The sequence below is a fragment of the Hylobates moloch genome, unplaced genomic scaffold (genome assembly GCF_009828535.3).
Source record: "Hylobates moloch isolate HMO894 unplaced genomic scaffold, HMol_V3 SCAFFOLD_5, whole genome shotgun sequence".
Classification (NCBI taxonomy): domain Eukaryota; kingdom Metazoa; phylum Chordata; class Mammalia; order Primates; family Hylobatidae; genus Hylobates; species Hylobates moloch.
Window position 1 is genome coordinate 137,541,435 of NW_026652280.1, and position 16,460 is coordinate 137,557,894.

The following is a 16,460-nucleotide window of genomic DNA, read 5'->3' on the forward strand; positions in this document are numbered from 1 at the left end:
TTCTGGTTAAAAAGATGTATTTATTAGGTAGCTAGAAAAATTCAGATAAAGGGAAACGAAAAATCTAGCCCTTGCTATTCATGTGTCAACAAAGTGGTCTCTTTTTTTTTTGCTGTCTATACATTTGTAAAGTTTGGATCAGGAGAATTGATTTTGAAGATTAATCTGGGGTCAGAGGGTATGTTTGGACTGTTTTTTTGTTTTTTGTTTTTGTTTTGAGAATGAGGCTTGCATTGTAGGCATTTTTTGAAACTAAAGGAATTAAAATGCTAGTTTTTAAAAATCCTCCATAAGCCATCTACCATCAGAGAATACTACAAACACTTCTATGCAAATAAACTAGAAAATCTAGAAGAAATGGATAAATTCCTCGACAAATACACCCTCCCAAGACTAAACCAGGAAGAAGTTGAATCTCTGAATAGATCAATAACAGGCTCTGAAATTGTGGCAATAATCAATAGCTTACCAACCAAAAAGAGTCCAGGACCTGATGGATTCACAGCCGAATTCTACCAGAGGTACAAGGAGGAACTGGTCCCATTCCTTCTGAGACTATTCCAATCAATAGAAAAAGAGGGAATCCTCCCTAACACATTTTATGAGGCCAGCATCGTCCTGATACCAAAGCCTGGCAGAGACATAACCAAAAAAGAGAATTTCAGACCAATATCCTTGATGAACATTGATGCAAAAATCCTCAATAAAATACTGGCAAACTGAATCCAGCAGCACATCAAAAAGCTTATCCACCATGATCAAGTAGGCTTCATCCCTGGGATGCAAGGCTGGTTCAAGATATGCAAATCGGCCGGGCGCTGTGGCTCACGCCTGTAATCCCAGCACTTTGGGAGGCCGAGACGGGCGGATCACGAGGTCAGGAGATCGAGACCATCCTGGCTAACACGGTGAAAACCCCGTCTCTACTAAAAATACAAAAAAAAAAATTAGCCGGGTGCGGCGGCAGGCGCCTGTAGTCCCAGCTACTCGGGAGGCTGAGGCAGGAGAATGGCGTGAACCCAGGAGGCGGAGCTTGCAGTGAGCCGAGATCGCGCCACTGCACTCCAGCCTGGGGGAAAGAGCAAGACTCCATCTCAAAAAAAAAAAAAAAAAAAAAAAAGATATGCAAATCAATAAATGTAATCCAGCATATAAACAGAACCAAAGACAAAAACCACATGATTATCTCAATAGATGCAGAAAAGGCCTTTGACAAAATTCAACAACCCCTCATGCTAAAAACTCAATAAATTAGGTATTGATGGGACGTATCTTAAAATAATAGCTAGCTATGACAAGCCCACAGCCAATATCATACTGAATGGGCAAAAACTGGAAGCATTCCCTTTGAAAACTGGCACAAGACAGGGATGCCCTCTCTCACCGCTCCTATTCAACATAGTGCTGGAAGTTCTGGCCAGGGCAATCAGGCAGGAGAAGGAAATAAAGGGTATTCAATTAGGAAAAGAGGAAGTCAAATTGTCCCTGTTTGCAGATGACATGATTGTATATCTAGAAAATCCCACTGTCTCAGCCCAAAATCTCCTTAAGCTGATTAGCAACTTCAGCAAAGTCTCAGGATACAAAATTAATGTACAAAAATCACAAGCATTCTTGTAAACCAATCACAGACAAACAGCCAAATCATGAGTGAACTCCCATTCACAATTGCTTCAAAGAGAATAAAATACCTAGGAATCCAACTTACGAGGGATGTGAAGGACCTCTTCAAGGAGAACTACAAACCACTGCTCAATGAAATCAAAGAGGATACAAACAAATGGAAGAACATTCCATGCTCATGGGTTGGAAGAATCAATATCGTGAAAATGGCCATACTGCCCAAGGTAATTTATAGATTCAATGCCATCCCCATCAAGCTGCCAATGACTTTCTTCACAGAATTGGAAAAAACTACTTTAAAGTTCATATGGAACCAAAAAAGAGCCCGCATCACCAAGTCAATCCTAAGCCAAAAGAACAAAGCTGGAGGCATCACGCTACCTGACTTCAAACTATACTACAAGGCTACAGTAACCAAAACAGCATGGTACTGGTACCACAACAGAGACATAGATCAATGGAACAGAACAGAGCCCTCAGAAATAATGCCGCATATCTACAACTATCTCATCTTTGACAAACCTGACAAAAACAAGAAATGGGGAAAGGATTCCCTATTCAATAAATGGTGCTGGGAAAACTGGCTAGCCACATGTAGAAAGCTGAAACTGGATCCCTTCCTTACACCTTATACAAAAATTAATTTAAGATGGATTAAAGACTTAAATGTTAGACCTAAAACCATTAAAATCCTACAAGAAAACCTAGGCAATACCATTCAGGACATAGGCGTGGGCAAGGACTTCATGTCTAAAACACCAAAAGCAATGGCAACAAAAGCCAAAATTGACAAATGGGATCTAATTAAACTAAAGAGCTTCTGCACAGCAGAAGAAACTACCATCAGAGTGAACAGGCAACCTACAAAATGGGAGAAAATTTTTGCAACCTACTCATCTGACAAAGGGCTAATATCCAGAATCTACAATGAACTCAAACAAATTTACAAGAAAAAAACAACCTCATCAAAAAGTGGGCAAAGGACATGAACAGACACTTCTCAAAAGAAAACATTTATGCAGCCAAGAAACATATGAAAAAATGCTCATCATCACTGACCATCAGACAAATGCAAATCAAAACCACAGTGAGATACCATCTCACACCAGTTAGAATGGCCATCATTAAAAAGTCAGGAAACAACAGGTGCTGCAGAGGATGTGGAGAAATAGGAACACTTTTACACTGTTGGTGGGACTGTAAACTAGTTCAACCATTGTGGAAGTCAGTGTGGCGATTCCTCAGGGATCTGGAACTAGAAATACCATTTGACCTAGCCATCCCATTACTGTATACCCAAAGGACTATAAATCATGCTGCTATAAAGACACATGCACACATATGTTTATTGCGGCACTATTCACAATAGCAAAGACTCGGAACCAACCCAAATGTCCAACAACGATAGACTGGATTAAGAAAATGTGGCACATATACACCATGGAATACTATGCAGCCATAAAAAAGGATGAGTTCATGTCCTTTGTAGGGACATGGATGAAGCTGGAAACCATCATTCTCAGTAAACTATTGCAAGGACAAAAAACCAAACACTGCATGTTCTCACTCATAGGTGGGAACTGAACAATGAGAACACATGGACACAGGAAGGGGAATATCACACTCCGGGGACTGTTGTGGGGTAGGGGAGGGGGGAGGGACAGCATTAGGAGATATACCTAATGCTAAATGACGAGTTAATGGGTGCAGCAAAACAACATGGCACATAGATACATATATAACAAACCTGCACATTGTGCACATGTACCCTAAAACCTAAAGTATAATAAAAAAAAAAAAAAAAAAGAAATCCTCCGTAAGCCACCCATATGGTTAAATCAGCTTAATTCCAGATACTGAAATAAAGAAAAATGCCTATTCGAAGGGTAACTAGTAGCACTGTGACCTGTTTTTTTCCTTCCATCCCTGGCTTCACATGCTTGAGTGTTCTCAAAAGGAGTAGAAGTGGTTGGAATTGGATCCATTGTTAATAACCCTTTTGGGAAGTCATTAAATCTGACTACTGGAACATGTTCACTTTCAGCAAAGAAGCGCAGGGCTCTGCAGTAATTCTGTTTGGGGCTCAGGCCCTTCAATAATTCTTCACCTGAGCAGGCCCTAGTCCTTATTTGTCTATTTCTTTGAAGACTGTTCCATCTTTTAAATATGGAGGTTTATAGTTGGATGATTTTCTACTAAAACTCAGTGAAGATAATGGAGTGTTCATTCACAACTAAATCTTATTGTGGCAAAATTACTAATACTTAGACATTTTGAAAATTATGGCCAGGTCCTACTTAAGAGTGAAAAGAATTTGACATACTTTGAAAACAATACATTGTAAATTAATGATTCAACGTGACTGATCTCTTGAGTTGTGAAAAATCGTATATAAAAGTGGACACCCACCTTATTGAGATGAGCATACGTAGATCTTGAAGCCAGCTTCTGGGGCCTACATTTTAGCAAGTAAGTAATATTACTGAGCTATGCAAGATAGTTTCTATGAAGATAACATGGATCCACTTTGTGCATGTTAGCATTTTTTTTTTTGAGACGGAGTCTCTGTCAGCCAGGCTGGAGTGCAGTAGCACGATCTCAGCTCACTGCAACCTCTGCCTCCCAGGTTCAAGCCATTCTCCTGCCTCAGCCTCCTGAGTAGCTGGGATTACAGGTGCATGCCACCATACCCAGCTAATTTTTGTATTTTTGGTAGAGATGGGGTTTCACTATGTTGGTCAGGCTGGTCTCGAACTCCTGACCTCAGGTGATGTGCCCGCCTTGGCCTCCCAAAGTTCTGGGATTACAGACTTGAGCCAGGTCGCCTGGCCACATGTTAGCATTTTTAAACAGTTGAAGTCTTCATGAATATGGCTCCTTCCATTTGGGTATTTGAAACATTCACTGGAAGCCACTTTCATTGATAACCTCTGCTATTACTCTGAGAGTTCAAGGATTTGGTTATACGTTTCATGAAATCTTAGCTTCAGTGCTCTGGTCCAATCTCCCCATTTGGTATATCAGAGCAGTGTAGAGGAATGAGAAGATCTGCGCAAGTTCTCTTAGTAGCAGCAGAGATGAGACGGACTGAGGTCTTAGTCACTCAATCCAGTGTTCTTTCCACTGAACCATACCATTGAAGCTCACTTCACAGGAGGTTGCCTAAGGACTAACTTTAGTTGTACCCTTCAAATAGAATTCCATTCAGTTACTAAAGAGAATACTTAAAGGCAAAACTTCTATCTGGCTTATTGAGGAGACCTTTTGAGAGTTTTTGAATTATCTTTAAATCAGCCTAGGTGACAAACAGTTAATAGCCAGAAATTGTTTAGCCTTTCCTCCAAACTTAAATGCTGCTTAAACTAGATGCCTCTTGATAGTAAGCATTTGTGTTCAAAGCAACAAATGTACTTTACCAATGGTTGTGTTTGGTTTCTGAGCTAATTTTGTTTCACAGGTGCAAGATTTACTTTAATTATCAAGATGAACAGCTGTGGGGGTCAGCCTGTTACCCATATGGTCCTAATCCAGCCAAGAGGCCTCTGTGCCTCATGCCAATATTTCCAATTGTCAGTGGCCCTGACTTTTCCTGTTGCTGGAGTTTTAATCTCATCTGCCAATTGTGGAGCTATTGAAAGATCTTCTGATCCCCTGAACACCTCCTCATTCTTCCCTTCCCAGATACACACACACCCTTCATCAGAATCTCAAGATTGTAGGGCATCACTACAAGAGCCCCATTCAGCTGATCTCTAGGCCACAGAGGCCCCAGCATCTTTCATAAGCATAAACTTCTATTCGTAATCCTCACTGGCATTTCTGGGGCAATATTTAAACTGGCATTTCAGGAGGCTCAAGCTTGCACTTGGTGAAAGAGGAGGAGGGAAAGGTGACTGAGAGGAAAAAACCTCTTTCTACCCACACACTATTAAAACAACTTTTCTGACACTGTAATGTGGGGGCATTTCCCCACACAAACTTAGCAATTCTCCCGGAGACACCAGCTTGGTGTCCTATAATTCAATTCTGCCACTGTTTACCTGGAGATATATGCATCAGATCTCACAGGTTAGGGGCTCATTCCCACAAGAACTGCACCCCAACTTCAGACACCAATTGCAAGTAGTAGGTTGTCACCTGTATCTTTGGCAAAAAGTTGGGGCTCTCACCAGCCCCTCTTTGGGTTCCATTATTGTGCTAGGGCAGCTCATGTGACTCAGAAACACATTTAACAGCTTATTATAAAGGATATTACAAAAGATACAGTTGAACAGACAGATAAAGAGATGCAAGATCAAATACGTGGGAAGGGCACTGATGGCCTCTCCAGGCACACCTCCCTCCTGGAATCTCCACATGCTCAGCTGCCTGCAAGCTCTCTGAACCCTCTCCTTTTGGGATTTTATGGAGGCTTCATTATGGAGGCAGGATGGATTACATCACTGGCCACTGGTATCAACTTTCAGCACCTCTGGACGTTGGTGGGGAGGTGGGACTAACCCCTCTAATCACATGGTTGGTTCCCTAGGCAGCCTGCCAAGAATAATCTCATTAGGACAAAAGATGCTCCCATCACCCAGAAAATTCCAAGGGATTTAGGAGCTTTCAGACTCCATGATCATTCAGGAAACTACAAAGGTTCTATTCAAGTGCCAGTCTAAATGCCAAGACCTCCAAGAAGTCTTCACTGAATTCACAAAATTCCAGGTTTGCTTGGAACTGTATAAAGTGCGCCTGGAACATCTTGTAGTTTAAGAAAGCAAGGCGGTACTCAAAGACCAATGGGGTCAAAGTTTGGGACAATCTAAGCATCCAAGAAAAAAGTATAATACATTTAAAAATCCATGCATTCACAGTAATACACAATACCAACCACAAAAGCAAAGAAAAACTGAGGGGAGAAAAAGCAAAAGCTTAAGAAAGAACAAGCTAAGAATGGCTGCTAATCAATACAGAAGGAATACTAGAGTTAGAAAATTATTTTGCAACTCCCAATGTAATGATTTATTCAGATGAAGAAAATTGGAAGGATAAAACCACTGAAAGGAAGGTTTTTGGGAAATATAATAAATAATCTCAAGTATTATCTCAAATTGTTTACTAGTTAGTTACAAAGGAAAAATGTATCTTTACAAAGAGAGTTCTGGTGATCCACCTTAACCACGTGATTGAACTTAAATAATAGATATTTGACATTACATATCTACTTACGTGATGCAGTAAGAAGTATGCCATACCACCGATGTAGTATTCCTGAAAAAAAGTTTTAATTTTTATCTATTTTCATCTGATGTTTTTGGAAGTTGACTGGTCTAATTTAAAGTCAATTTTTAAAAAGGTTTGCAGTGTAGCAGAAAAAGCACCAGGCAAGAGACTGGTCTTGGCTCTGCCATTTAGCAGCCATGTGAGCCAGGACAACTGCACTCTACTCATTTCACAGGAGTACTCTTGAGGATTAAATGAGATGATATACATGAGACTCCTTAATTATATTAGTACTTAATTGAGGATTAAATGAGATGATATACATGAGACTACTTAATTATAAGATATTAGTACTTAATTGCTTTTTTTTTTTTTTTTTGAGACACAGTCTCCCTCTGTCGCCCAGGCTGGAGTGCAGTGGTGAAAACTTGCTCACTGCAGCCTTGACCTCCTGGGCTCAAGTGATCCTCCCATCTCAGCCTCTGAGTAGCTGGGCCTACAAGTGCACACCACCATGCCCCGCTAATTTTTTTTTTTTTTTTCGGTGCAGAGTCTTGCTCTGTTGCCCAGGCTGGAGTGCAGTGGCATGATCGTGGCTCACTGCAACCTCCGCCTCCCAGGTTCAAGCAGTTCTCTGCCTCAGCCTCCCGAGTAGCTGGGATTACAGGCACATGCCTCCAAGCCCAGCTAATTTTTGTATTTTTAGTAGAGACAGGGTTTCATCATGTTGGCCAGGCTGGTCTTGAACTCCTGACCTCAGGTGATCCACCCACCTCAGCCTCCCAAAGTGCTAGGATTACAGGCGTGAGCCACCGCACCCAGCATTTTTTATTTTTTAATAGAGTCGAGGTCTTGCTATGTTGTCCAGGCTGGTCTCGAACTCCTGAGCTCAAGCAATCTTCCTGCCTCGGCCTGCCAAAGTGCTGGGATTACAGGCCTGCACCACTGCATCTGGCCACTATTTATATTTACTTCTAAAAGGTGAAAAATTCATTAATACTACAAGCAGGCAATGACTTCAGTTCAGTGACCTGATTAATATGGGATGAGAAGCAATGAGTAAAGTAGATCTTAGCAGAAAGACAAACATAGGCAAAGTCTAAAAAGTCAGCAAGAATAGGAACACTTAAAGTGCATTAGGAGGCCGGGCTCAGAGGCTCATGTCTGTAATCCCAGCACTTTGGGAGGCCAAGGTGGGTGGATCACTTGAGGTAAGGAGTTCGAGACCAGCCTGGCCAACATGGTGAAACCCCCATCTCTACTAAAAATACAAAAATTAGCCGGGTGTGGTTGTGGGCGCCTGTAATCACAGCTACTCGGGAGGCTGAGGCAGGAGAATCACTTGAGCCTAGGAGGCAGAGGTTGCAGTGAGCTGAGATCACGCCACTGCACTCCAGCTTGGGTGACAGAGTAAGACTCCGTCTCAAAACCAAAAAAAAAAAAAAAAAAAAAAAGAAAAAAGTGCACCAGGAAAGCCTGGTGCCAAGGTGATCTCGATATCCTGGTTTTCTGACTCTCTGGTTACATGTGTTCACACCTGGGAGAGACACAGTGCTGATTAATTAAAGGGAGGAGGGGTGTTTTGCAGATTACTCCAAGAAATTATATAATCTTGACAATACCAAGCAGATATTCAATTTACGCAAACGCAACTACAACTGCTTGTCATGCATATGCACACAAGAGAGAAAGAAAAATAATTTAAATGGTATAACCAGTCTAGCCTCTTACGTACTAAACATCTCTTAACAAATCTTACCTTTCAGAACGAGCGTTGACAAGGGAGCTGAGTTTACTGTCCCTCAGCTGCTCTCAATTTTTTCATGTCTTTTGTAGTGTGTACATTCACTGTGCTAAATGATTCTATCACTTAAAGTTACAAAAAATATATTGAATTTATGGTTGGAAGACAATGGCAAATGCATGCCTATTGTTGGTAACACATTGTGAGAATGAGCTTTTTAAATTTCAAACTTTCTACTAAGAAGTCAAAGTAGACTGCATTTTATGGGTAAGTGAAAGAATTTCAAAAACTACAATTATATGAATTTTTTGTTTTACTTAATTTCTAAATGAGTTTTATTGCATAAGACTAAAACTTTAGTTATATGCAAATTCACACAAGGTGAACTACTCCAAATGATGTTGAATTAAGGAAGTGTTACTGTATATTTTTTGTGTGATCTCTTTTGGTATTGACTGCATCACAAAGAGTTATTTTAGAGCTGATTACTATTATTTGTTTGTTTATTTATTTATTTGACCGAGTCTCATTCTGTCACTCAGGCTGGGGTGCAGTGGCGCGATTTCGGCTCACTTCAACCTCCGCCTCCCGGGTTCAAGCCATTCTCCTGCCTCAGCCTCTTGAGTAGCTGGGATAACAGGTGCGCACCACCACGCCCGGCTAATTTTTGTATTTTTAGCAATAAGGGGGTTTTGCCATGTTGGCCAGGCTGGTCTCCAACTCCTGACCTGAAATGATCTGCCCGCCTCGGCATCCCAAAGTGCTGGGATTACAGGCATGAGCCACCACATCTGGCCTGATTACTACTTCTATAATTTTAACTGTCTTGCTGATTTGAGCAAGCATAAGATGTGACTATATTTATAAAGCAGATTATATATATGTATAGGTAATAAGAAAAAAGTCATGTATTTCCTGGAAATGGACTTTTCCTTAATATACAGTGAATAGCCTTGCTTCCTTATGACTTTTAATAATCAATATGCTGGAATCCACATTCTTGCCATTTTTATTTAGCAACAAAGACAGGTACTATAAGTATACAATTTCCACATGAATATGTGAAACTGTTTGAATTTTAGATGTCAATATCAAAATGATTTTAAAAAACACTTTAGGGGCCAGGCACGTGGCTCATGCCTGTAATCCCAACACTTTGGGAGGCCGAGGCGGGAGGATCACCTGAGGTCTGTAGTCTCAGCTACTCAGCAGGCTGAGGTGGGAGGATCGCTTGAGCCTGGGAAGTCAAGGCTGCAGTGAGCTGTAATTGCACCATTGCACTCCAGCCTGGGTGACCCTGTCTCAAGAAAAAAAAAAAAAACCAGCATCGAAAATGGAGACTGAAAGCCTGCCATTGTTTGTTGTTGCTGTTAACAGATGATCCAGGTATTCTGGTGATGCTACTTGTGCGGCTTGGTTATCCTGAACACATTTTTTCACTGTATTAATGGTATGTTGTATTTTTTACTGTTAAGTATTTATGTGTAAATGAACATAAAACAATGATTGCTTATTGACAGCGCATAAATTCAAAGTCAGGAATGACAATGATGTTAAACAACCAGACTGTCTATGAGAGTGGCTGTGACAATGACACCTTTGCCTTCTGAAGGTTCAATGTACACAAACTTTGTTTCATATAGAAAATTATTTAAAATATTTTATAAAGTTACCTTCAGGCTATGTGTATAGGTGGATATGAAACAGAAACTCTCTCTACTCTTATTGACATTTAGGTTTTCATGGTGTGTCTAAAATCTACTTTGATATTAGGTGAAGCTACCATAGCTTTAGCTTGAGTGGATTTTGCATCACATATTTTTCCTCATATTTTTACTTTCAGCTTCTGCATATACTTCTATTTCAGATGTATCTTTTTGCAAACATTATACAACCAGGTTTCTCTTTTTAAAATCTAATCTTATAAATCCTTTTAGCTAGTGAGTTTGCTCCATTTACATTAATTGTGCTTTGGATTAATTTCTACCATCTTGTCTTTTGGTTTAGAATTTATAGTCACTATACAGTGAATAGCCTTGGCATTTCACAGTGAACCTAAAATCTAAAGTTAATCAATACCTTAACATTCCAACAATAAAAAGACTACACAATACTGTAGGTCTGGTGTTCACTATCCTGACTTTCCTGCTACTGCTATCTAGAATTTGTGCTTAGAAAAAACAAAAAAACTCAAAATCCAGTAATTCCTTCTTTTATCTCTTTGGTTTATTTAGATTTACCTAGGTGTTTGCGATTTTACTTATCACAAACCTGTTTTTATCTTGTGTTACCCTTCTGGGATCATTTTTCGTCTTCTTCAAGCACATTCTTCAGAACGTCCATTAGAGCAGCAAGCATTCCCCTTTTAAAACATATTATATGCCCTAATTCTTACGAAAATTATTTTATTTTTATGTAATTCTAGGTTAACCTTTTTTTCCCCAACACTCTGAAGGTAATATTCCACTACTTCCATTGTTGCAATTGAGAGGTCAGCTGGTTAGTCTTTCCTTTATAGACATTTAGTACCTTTTCTCTGGATAGTTTCAAGATGCTCTTTGGTATTTGCCATTTCACAACGGTTCTACGCATACATTTATATTTATCCTGTTTGGGCAATATTGTACTGCTTGGATATTTTTCATCTCTGAGAAACTTGCAGCCATTATGTCTTTAAATATTGCCTCTCATTCTTTCCTCGAGTTTCCATTCCATCTTCCGTATCTCTTAATCTCCCTTTTATATTTCCCATCTTCATTTGGGATTGACTTTTCAGTTTCCAATCTTCAGTTTTCTTCAACTGTCTAATCTGCTGTTTAATCTTTCCAATGAATTTCATATTAGAACAATTACATTTTTCATTTTTGGATTTTAAAAATGTTTAATTATGTTAAAATGTTCATTCTACATGTTTATACTGATAGTTTTAGGTATATATATGTATATATACTTTATATATAGCTATTCCATAACTTGTATCTGGTAATTCTTTTTTTTTTTTAAGTTGGGGACTTGCTCTGTCGCCCAGGCTAAATACAATGCAGTGGCATAACAGCTCATTGTAGCCTTGACCTCCTGGGCTCAAGCAATCCTCTGACTTCAGCCTCCAAAGTAGCTGGGACTGCAGGTGCACACCACCATACCTAATTTTTAATTTTTTTTTTTTTTTTTGGAGAGAGGCGGTCTCGCTGTGTTACCCAGGCTAGTCTCAAACTCCTAACCTCAAGCAATCCTCCTGCCTTGGCCTCCCAAAGTGTTGGAATTACAGGCATGAGCCATTGTGCCTGGCTGATAATTCTAATGTATGAAATCTCTAACAGGGATATCTAAATTTAATACTTCTGTTGGTTCTTATTCAAGGTAACTTGCCGTCTCTCACATGTGGTTAGGGATTTCTGACAGTGAACTACTTGATCTTAATCTGTGGAATCTGATGGTCCCAACCTGGAGAAGCTTCCATCCAGAGAATATTTCCTTCCACTGTCAGGGAAAGAGTGACATGCAAACTAAAATTTGAACTCGTCTACAGGATTTAAGCACAGAACGTAAGTCCTGATGCTATTGCATGGTTTGCTATCCTCAAAATTGTGTTGCTAGAGAAATCTATCCTTGGAAACCCCACTTCTCTTGGGTGCCTGCATTTTCAAAACCTGCTCCTTGCCATTGTGACTCCTTTCTTTTCCAACTTCCTGCTACTCTGCCATACTCTGTAGACTCAGCTTCCAGTTCTCTCAATATTCCTACTTTTGTGCTTGAGCACTCCCACTCTAACTCTTACGTGCTGAAGCCCTAACTTGTCCAGACTCTGCTCAAGTTTGTTTGCTTGTTTTGGGGTGAAGGGTTGCCAGAGACCACTCTTACCTTTACTGAGATCAGCAATACCTCAAATTACATATCTTATTGATGGTCTTCCACTAATTTTATATGCATATGTATACATATTATTTTTAATAACTTTAAAGCCTCTACCCATCATACTAATGTATAAAGCCAATATCTCAGAAAAACCCTAGACCTCAAAAGGTGGCTGGAAGTTAAATAAGAATTCTAAATTTAAATTAAGATTATGATCTGTGGATTAGTATTTGCTTCTTTGGATTTTTCATACTTACTCCTTCAGTGGCTTTGGGAATACTGGCAGTACTTGCAAAAATCTTGTTAGACTTGAATCTGTACAGCAGATTTACCAAGTCAATATATGATTGCAATTTCCATTATGTTCTCAATTTGTGTTACAAGGAGAGCATGGATCATTTTATATTTCTAAAATATTCTATTTGTAATTTTTAAGTAAGATTACTATAAAATACTAGTATTCTGTTTTATTCATTTGCCTTTTTGAGAAGCCAGGTCCTAAATTAAAATAAGCTAACCTCAAACAAGAGAAAAGTACATACAATACTGGTGCTTGCATCTTAATATTAAAGCAGGCTGTTCTTCATTCATCAACATTTTGTTGCTTTAAAAAAAAAACTTCCTATTCTCAGTATCTATACACAGTAAGCAGTCCATAAATATGCTTCAAATAAAAGATGCTACTGACCTTATAGGAGCAGAATACAAACTTCTCCCATTGTTCCCAGTGAAGTGGACAATTTGCTCTGAATGTTCATGGTTTTAAGCCTTCCCTAGGACAAAAAATACTTGCAAGAATGTTTACTAAAGTTAATTACTCTTTGAGATTTTGAACACAGAAAAGTTAAAGTGTATTTTAATCATTAGGAAGTTTATAAAAGGAAAGAATACATAAAACCAAAGTTACAAATTTCAATCTATATAGACTTTAATTTGTGCATTTGTGATAATTTATGACTGCAAAAAACACTTGTTTTTTTAGAATGACATAGTGAAAGGCACATTTCATTTGAATGCATAGTGTACCATTCTAAAATATCCAAATTTCTTTACAAAGTGCTTGAGCAGTCACATACACATACAGTAATAGCAAAATATATTTACACTCTATAAAGCTTAAAATTTTAAATCTGACTAAAATATATCTATATTTTAAACTACAAAAAATTAGTGCTTTCAGCTTGTGTAAATAGACCCTGCCTTCTAATTTTTTTAGTGATTTGACTTCAATTAAAAAAAATTCTGTACACTGTGTAGTTACAAAATGCTGTCCGTTTTTAATGCTAAAAGCCTATTTTAGACATTACTTTCTTTGCTGTTTGAGAACCGAAAAAGTGAGCAGACTGTACCTCAAAAGTATTTAGTGTTTTATTTTAATGTTGTATTAACACTGTTTAAATTAAAGCCAGACAATTAGGCTAAGTTCCTCTATTGTCCTTTGCCAAGGAAATTAACTGGCATTTTAAAATAACTTTAAACCACATATTGTTCCCCCTTTCTATAAGATTTTCTCCCAAAGGATCTTGGGTAATAAACAATTTGGAAGGTAATATAAATGATCTCTGGACAATTTTAATTGTTCTCAGAGTACAATGAAAAGATGCTAAAACATCCCAGCAAATATTTATAAATGTTTTTAGCTCAACTCTCCATAAATCAGTGTGCTTTTTCATGTTTCTCATAAGATTTACACCTGAACAATTTTTAAGGTGTAAAATTTACACCTTAAAATTGAGTTTCCAATCTTCAGTTTTCCATTCCATTCCACTGAGTGAATGAAATAAAATGGAATAGAGTGGAATGAAATTAAATGAAAAGTCATATCATATATGAGATAGACAAGTTTTTTATAAGGGTCTATAAAATTTAAAGATTTCAGAAAGAGTATATGGTGTATTCCCTCTGTAATGATACATATCTATTGTCACTTCTTATAGTTCTTTTGTTGTTGTTGTTGTTTTGGTAGGCATGGGTTTGTTGTTTTTTGTTTTTTTTTTTTTGTTTGTCTGTTTTTTCTTTTTCACTGCCTGGATCTTGGTTGTACTTTGAATAGGTGATAAGATTACTGTGATTAAATAGTTAATTCAGTATGGTTACTTAACAGCTTGCTGTTCCTGAGGTATAATGACCCTAACATGCTAAGCACAGGATCAAAGATGCTATTACTAAACTAAGAAAAAACAATAAAGTCATAGATTAGGAGAAAAAAATATAAAATCAAACCAAACCAAAACAAACAAAAAACTACAGGCAAGTGGAAAGTCATGGTTTGCAAAAAGACAACCCTAGAAGAGTATAAAAAGCCACAGACGGATCCTTTGAAGAGTTGTATAAAATATTTCATCAAATTATTTTTGAGACTTTTGAGGTACAGCTTTAGTGTTATAATTCATTTTTTTATAAAATATAGACTGTTTTATCAAAAATATTTATACATTCTGTTACAATATATTGCTTTTGCCCTCAATAACTGCCAATATAAAATCTGGATCCAGTGGCCTAAAATGTACAAATGCACTTAATGTAAATGCTGGAGTTTGAGGTGTCTGCTTGGCCACTGTACAAAAGTGATGAAGTGGTAAAATTAAATAATAAGCCGACAACATAGAATACATTGAAACTTGCACATATACATGTTCACAGCATGTATACAATGATAATCCCTACGGTTTAACCAAGTTATAGTTCCCTTCTACAGCAGACACAAAACCAAGGTGAACTAGGTTGGCAGATGTAGAGTGAATATCAAAAAAGGGGTAATCGGTTCACTGATTCTGAAGATATGACTGAACATACTGAGCATCTAGACTTTGGGAATGCAGACAGGTAACAATATCTTGGTTCAGCTGATTAAAAGTCCTCATTCTTAACATCTTGAGTAAATGCTGATCTTGTTTGTTTCAGCACTGTTTAATAAACAAAAAAACTGTTTGGCAAGCAGCTCTGTTGGAAAGCTATAAGCCTCTGTTACATGGTTGATAAAAAAAGGCAATATAAAGTTTTCTCCTAATAAATATAGAACATTTATAAAATAAGACATCAATTCATTCTGTTTTTTTAAAAAAATCAAGCCCCAAATTGTATACAAACTGCCATGTCTTTTAATATTACAGTAATGTCTTTTTTTTAAAAAAAGGAGCATTTGCCTTATTCTAACAGAATCGTACTTTGTGTGAACAGTAATAGCATTCCAAGCCCTTTTTTTCTTTTTGTAAAACATAGTTAAGTGATTAATTTTCCTTCCACTTAAGGCGGGCATATGGCAAAGCTAGGGACTATAAAAAAGTGGTTTTTTTCTCTCTTTTTTAAAATAGACTATTGATCCAAAAGTATTTGTGATGGATTTTCATGGCCGATGTTCACTCAACTTAAACTCCATGAAACTGTTTCCAGTGCTCATATTTACGCTGAAGTACAATGAGAAGCCACTTTTGAAGTAGTATTAGAATGGTACTTTTAAACAAATCTTCACGTTTCAATTAAAATAAAAAAAAACACAAAACAAAACTCAGAAGCTATTGGTGGCACAGAGAGCAAATGAAGGGTTGCTATTTTTAAGAGGTCTTCTTGTGAGTCAGTCAGCTTGGTTTCGCAGTGTCTAGCAACTTAACACCAATCAGCAATGTAGTCAAAATCTCTGAACATTTCCTGCTCCTCTTCCGAAAGTATCCTTGGTTCTCGAGGTGGAGTCAGAATAGGTGCTTCTGAGGTAAATTCATCATCAAAATTACTAACATCTTCTCGTCCTCTTATGGTAGGTATAAATGGTGGCTTTACTTTTTTGTCCATCAAAGCACTCCAATCAATTAGCTGGATCATAAAATAAAAAATGACTAGTTTAGTTTGTTACATCTAATCGCTCTAGTTTCATAAAAAATTTTAAATAGTCACACTTACCCGGAAAAATGGGTGCTTTTTTACATCCTCTGCATCTTTCTCGCTAGCCCCAAGGCGCCGCTCAGGATTTCTTCTTAACAGCTAGCACAATGTAAAATAAAAAAGTTAAAATAAAAGCAATAGAATAAAATTCACT

General features: G+C 37.9%; 1 protein-coding gene across 4 annotated transcripts in view; it reads right to left on the reverse strand.

Moving 5' to 3' along the window:
• Nucleotides 1–13,129: 13,129 nt before the first annotated feature.
• The window catches only part of PKN2 (protein kinase N2), a 143,683-nt gene continuing 140,352 nt past the window's right edge, over nucleotides 13,130–16,460 (reverse strand). For all 4 annotated transcript variants that reach the window (XM_032155445.2, XM_032155444.2, XM_032155446.2 and 1 more), the window contains 2 exons: nucleotides 16,325–16,405; nucleotides 13,130–16,237 (listed from right to left, as the gene is read on the reverse strand). In XM_032155445.2, the coding sequence (XP_032011336.1) occupies nucleotides 16,034–16,237; nucleotides 16,325–16,405 (285 nt within the window). In that variant the 3' untranslated portion in view covers nucleotides 13,130–16,033. The remainder of the gene's footprint in view (nucleotides 16,238–16,324; nucleotides 16,406–16,460) is intronic.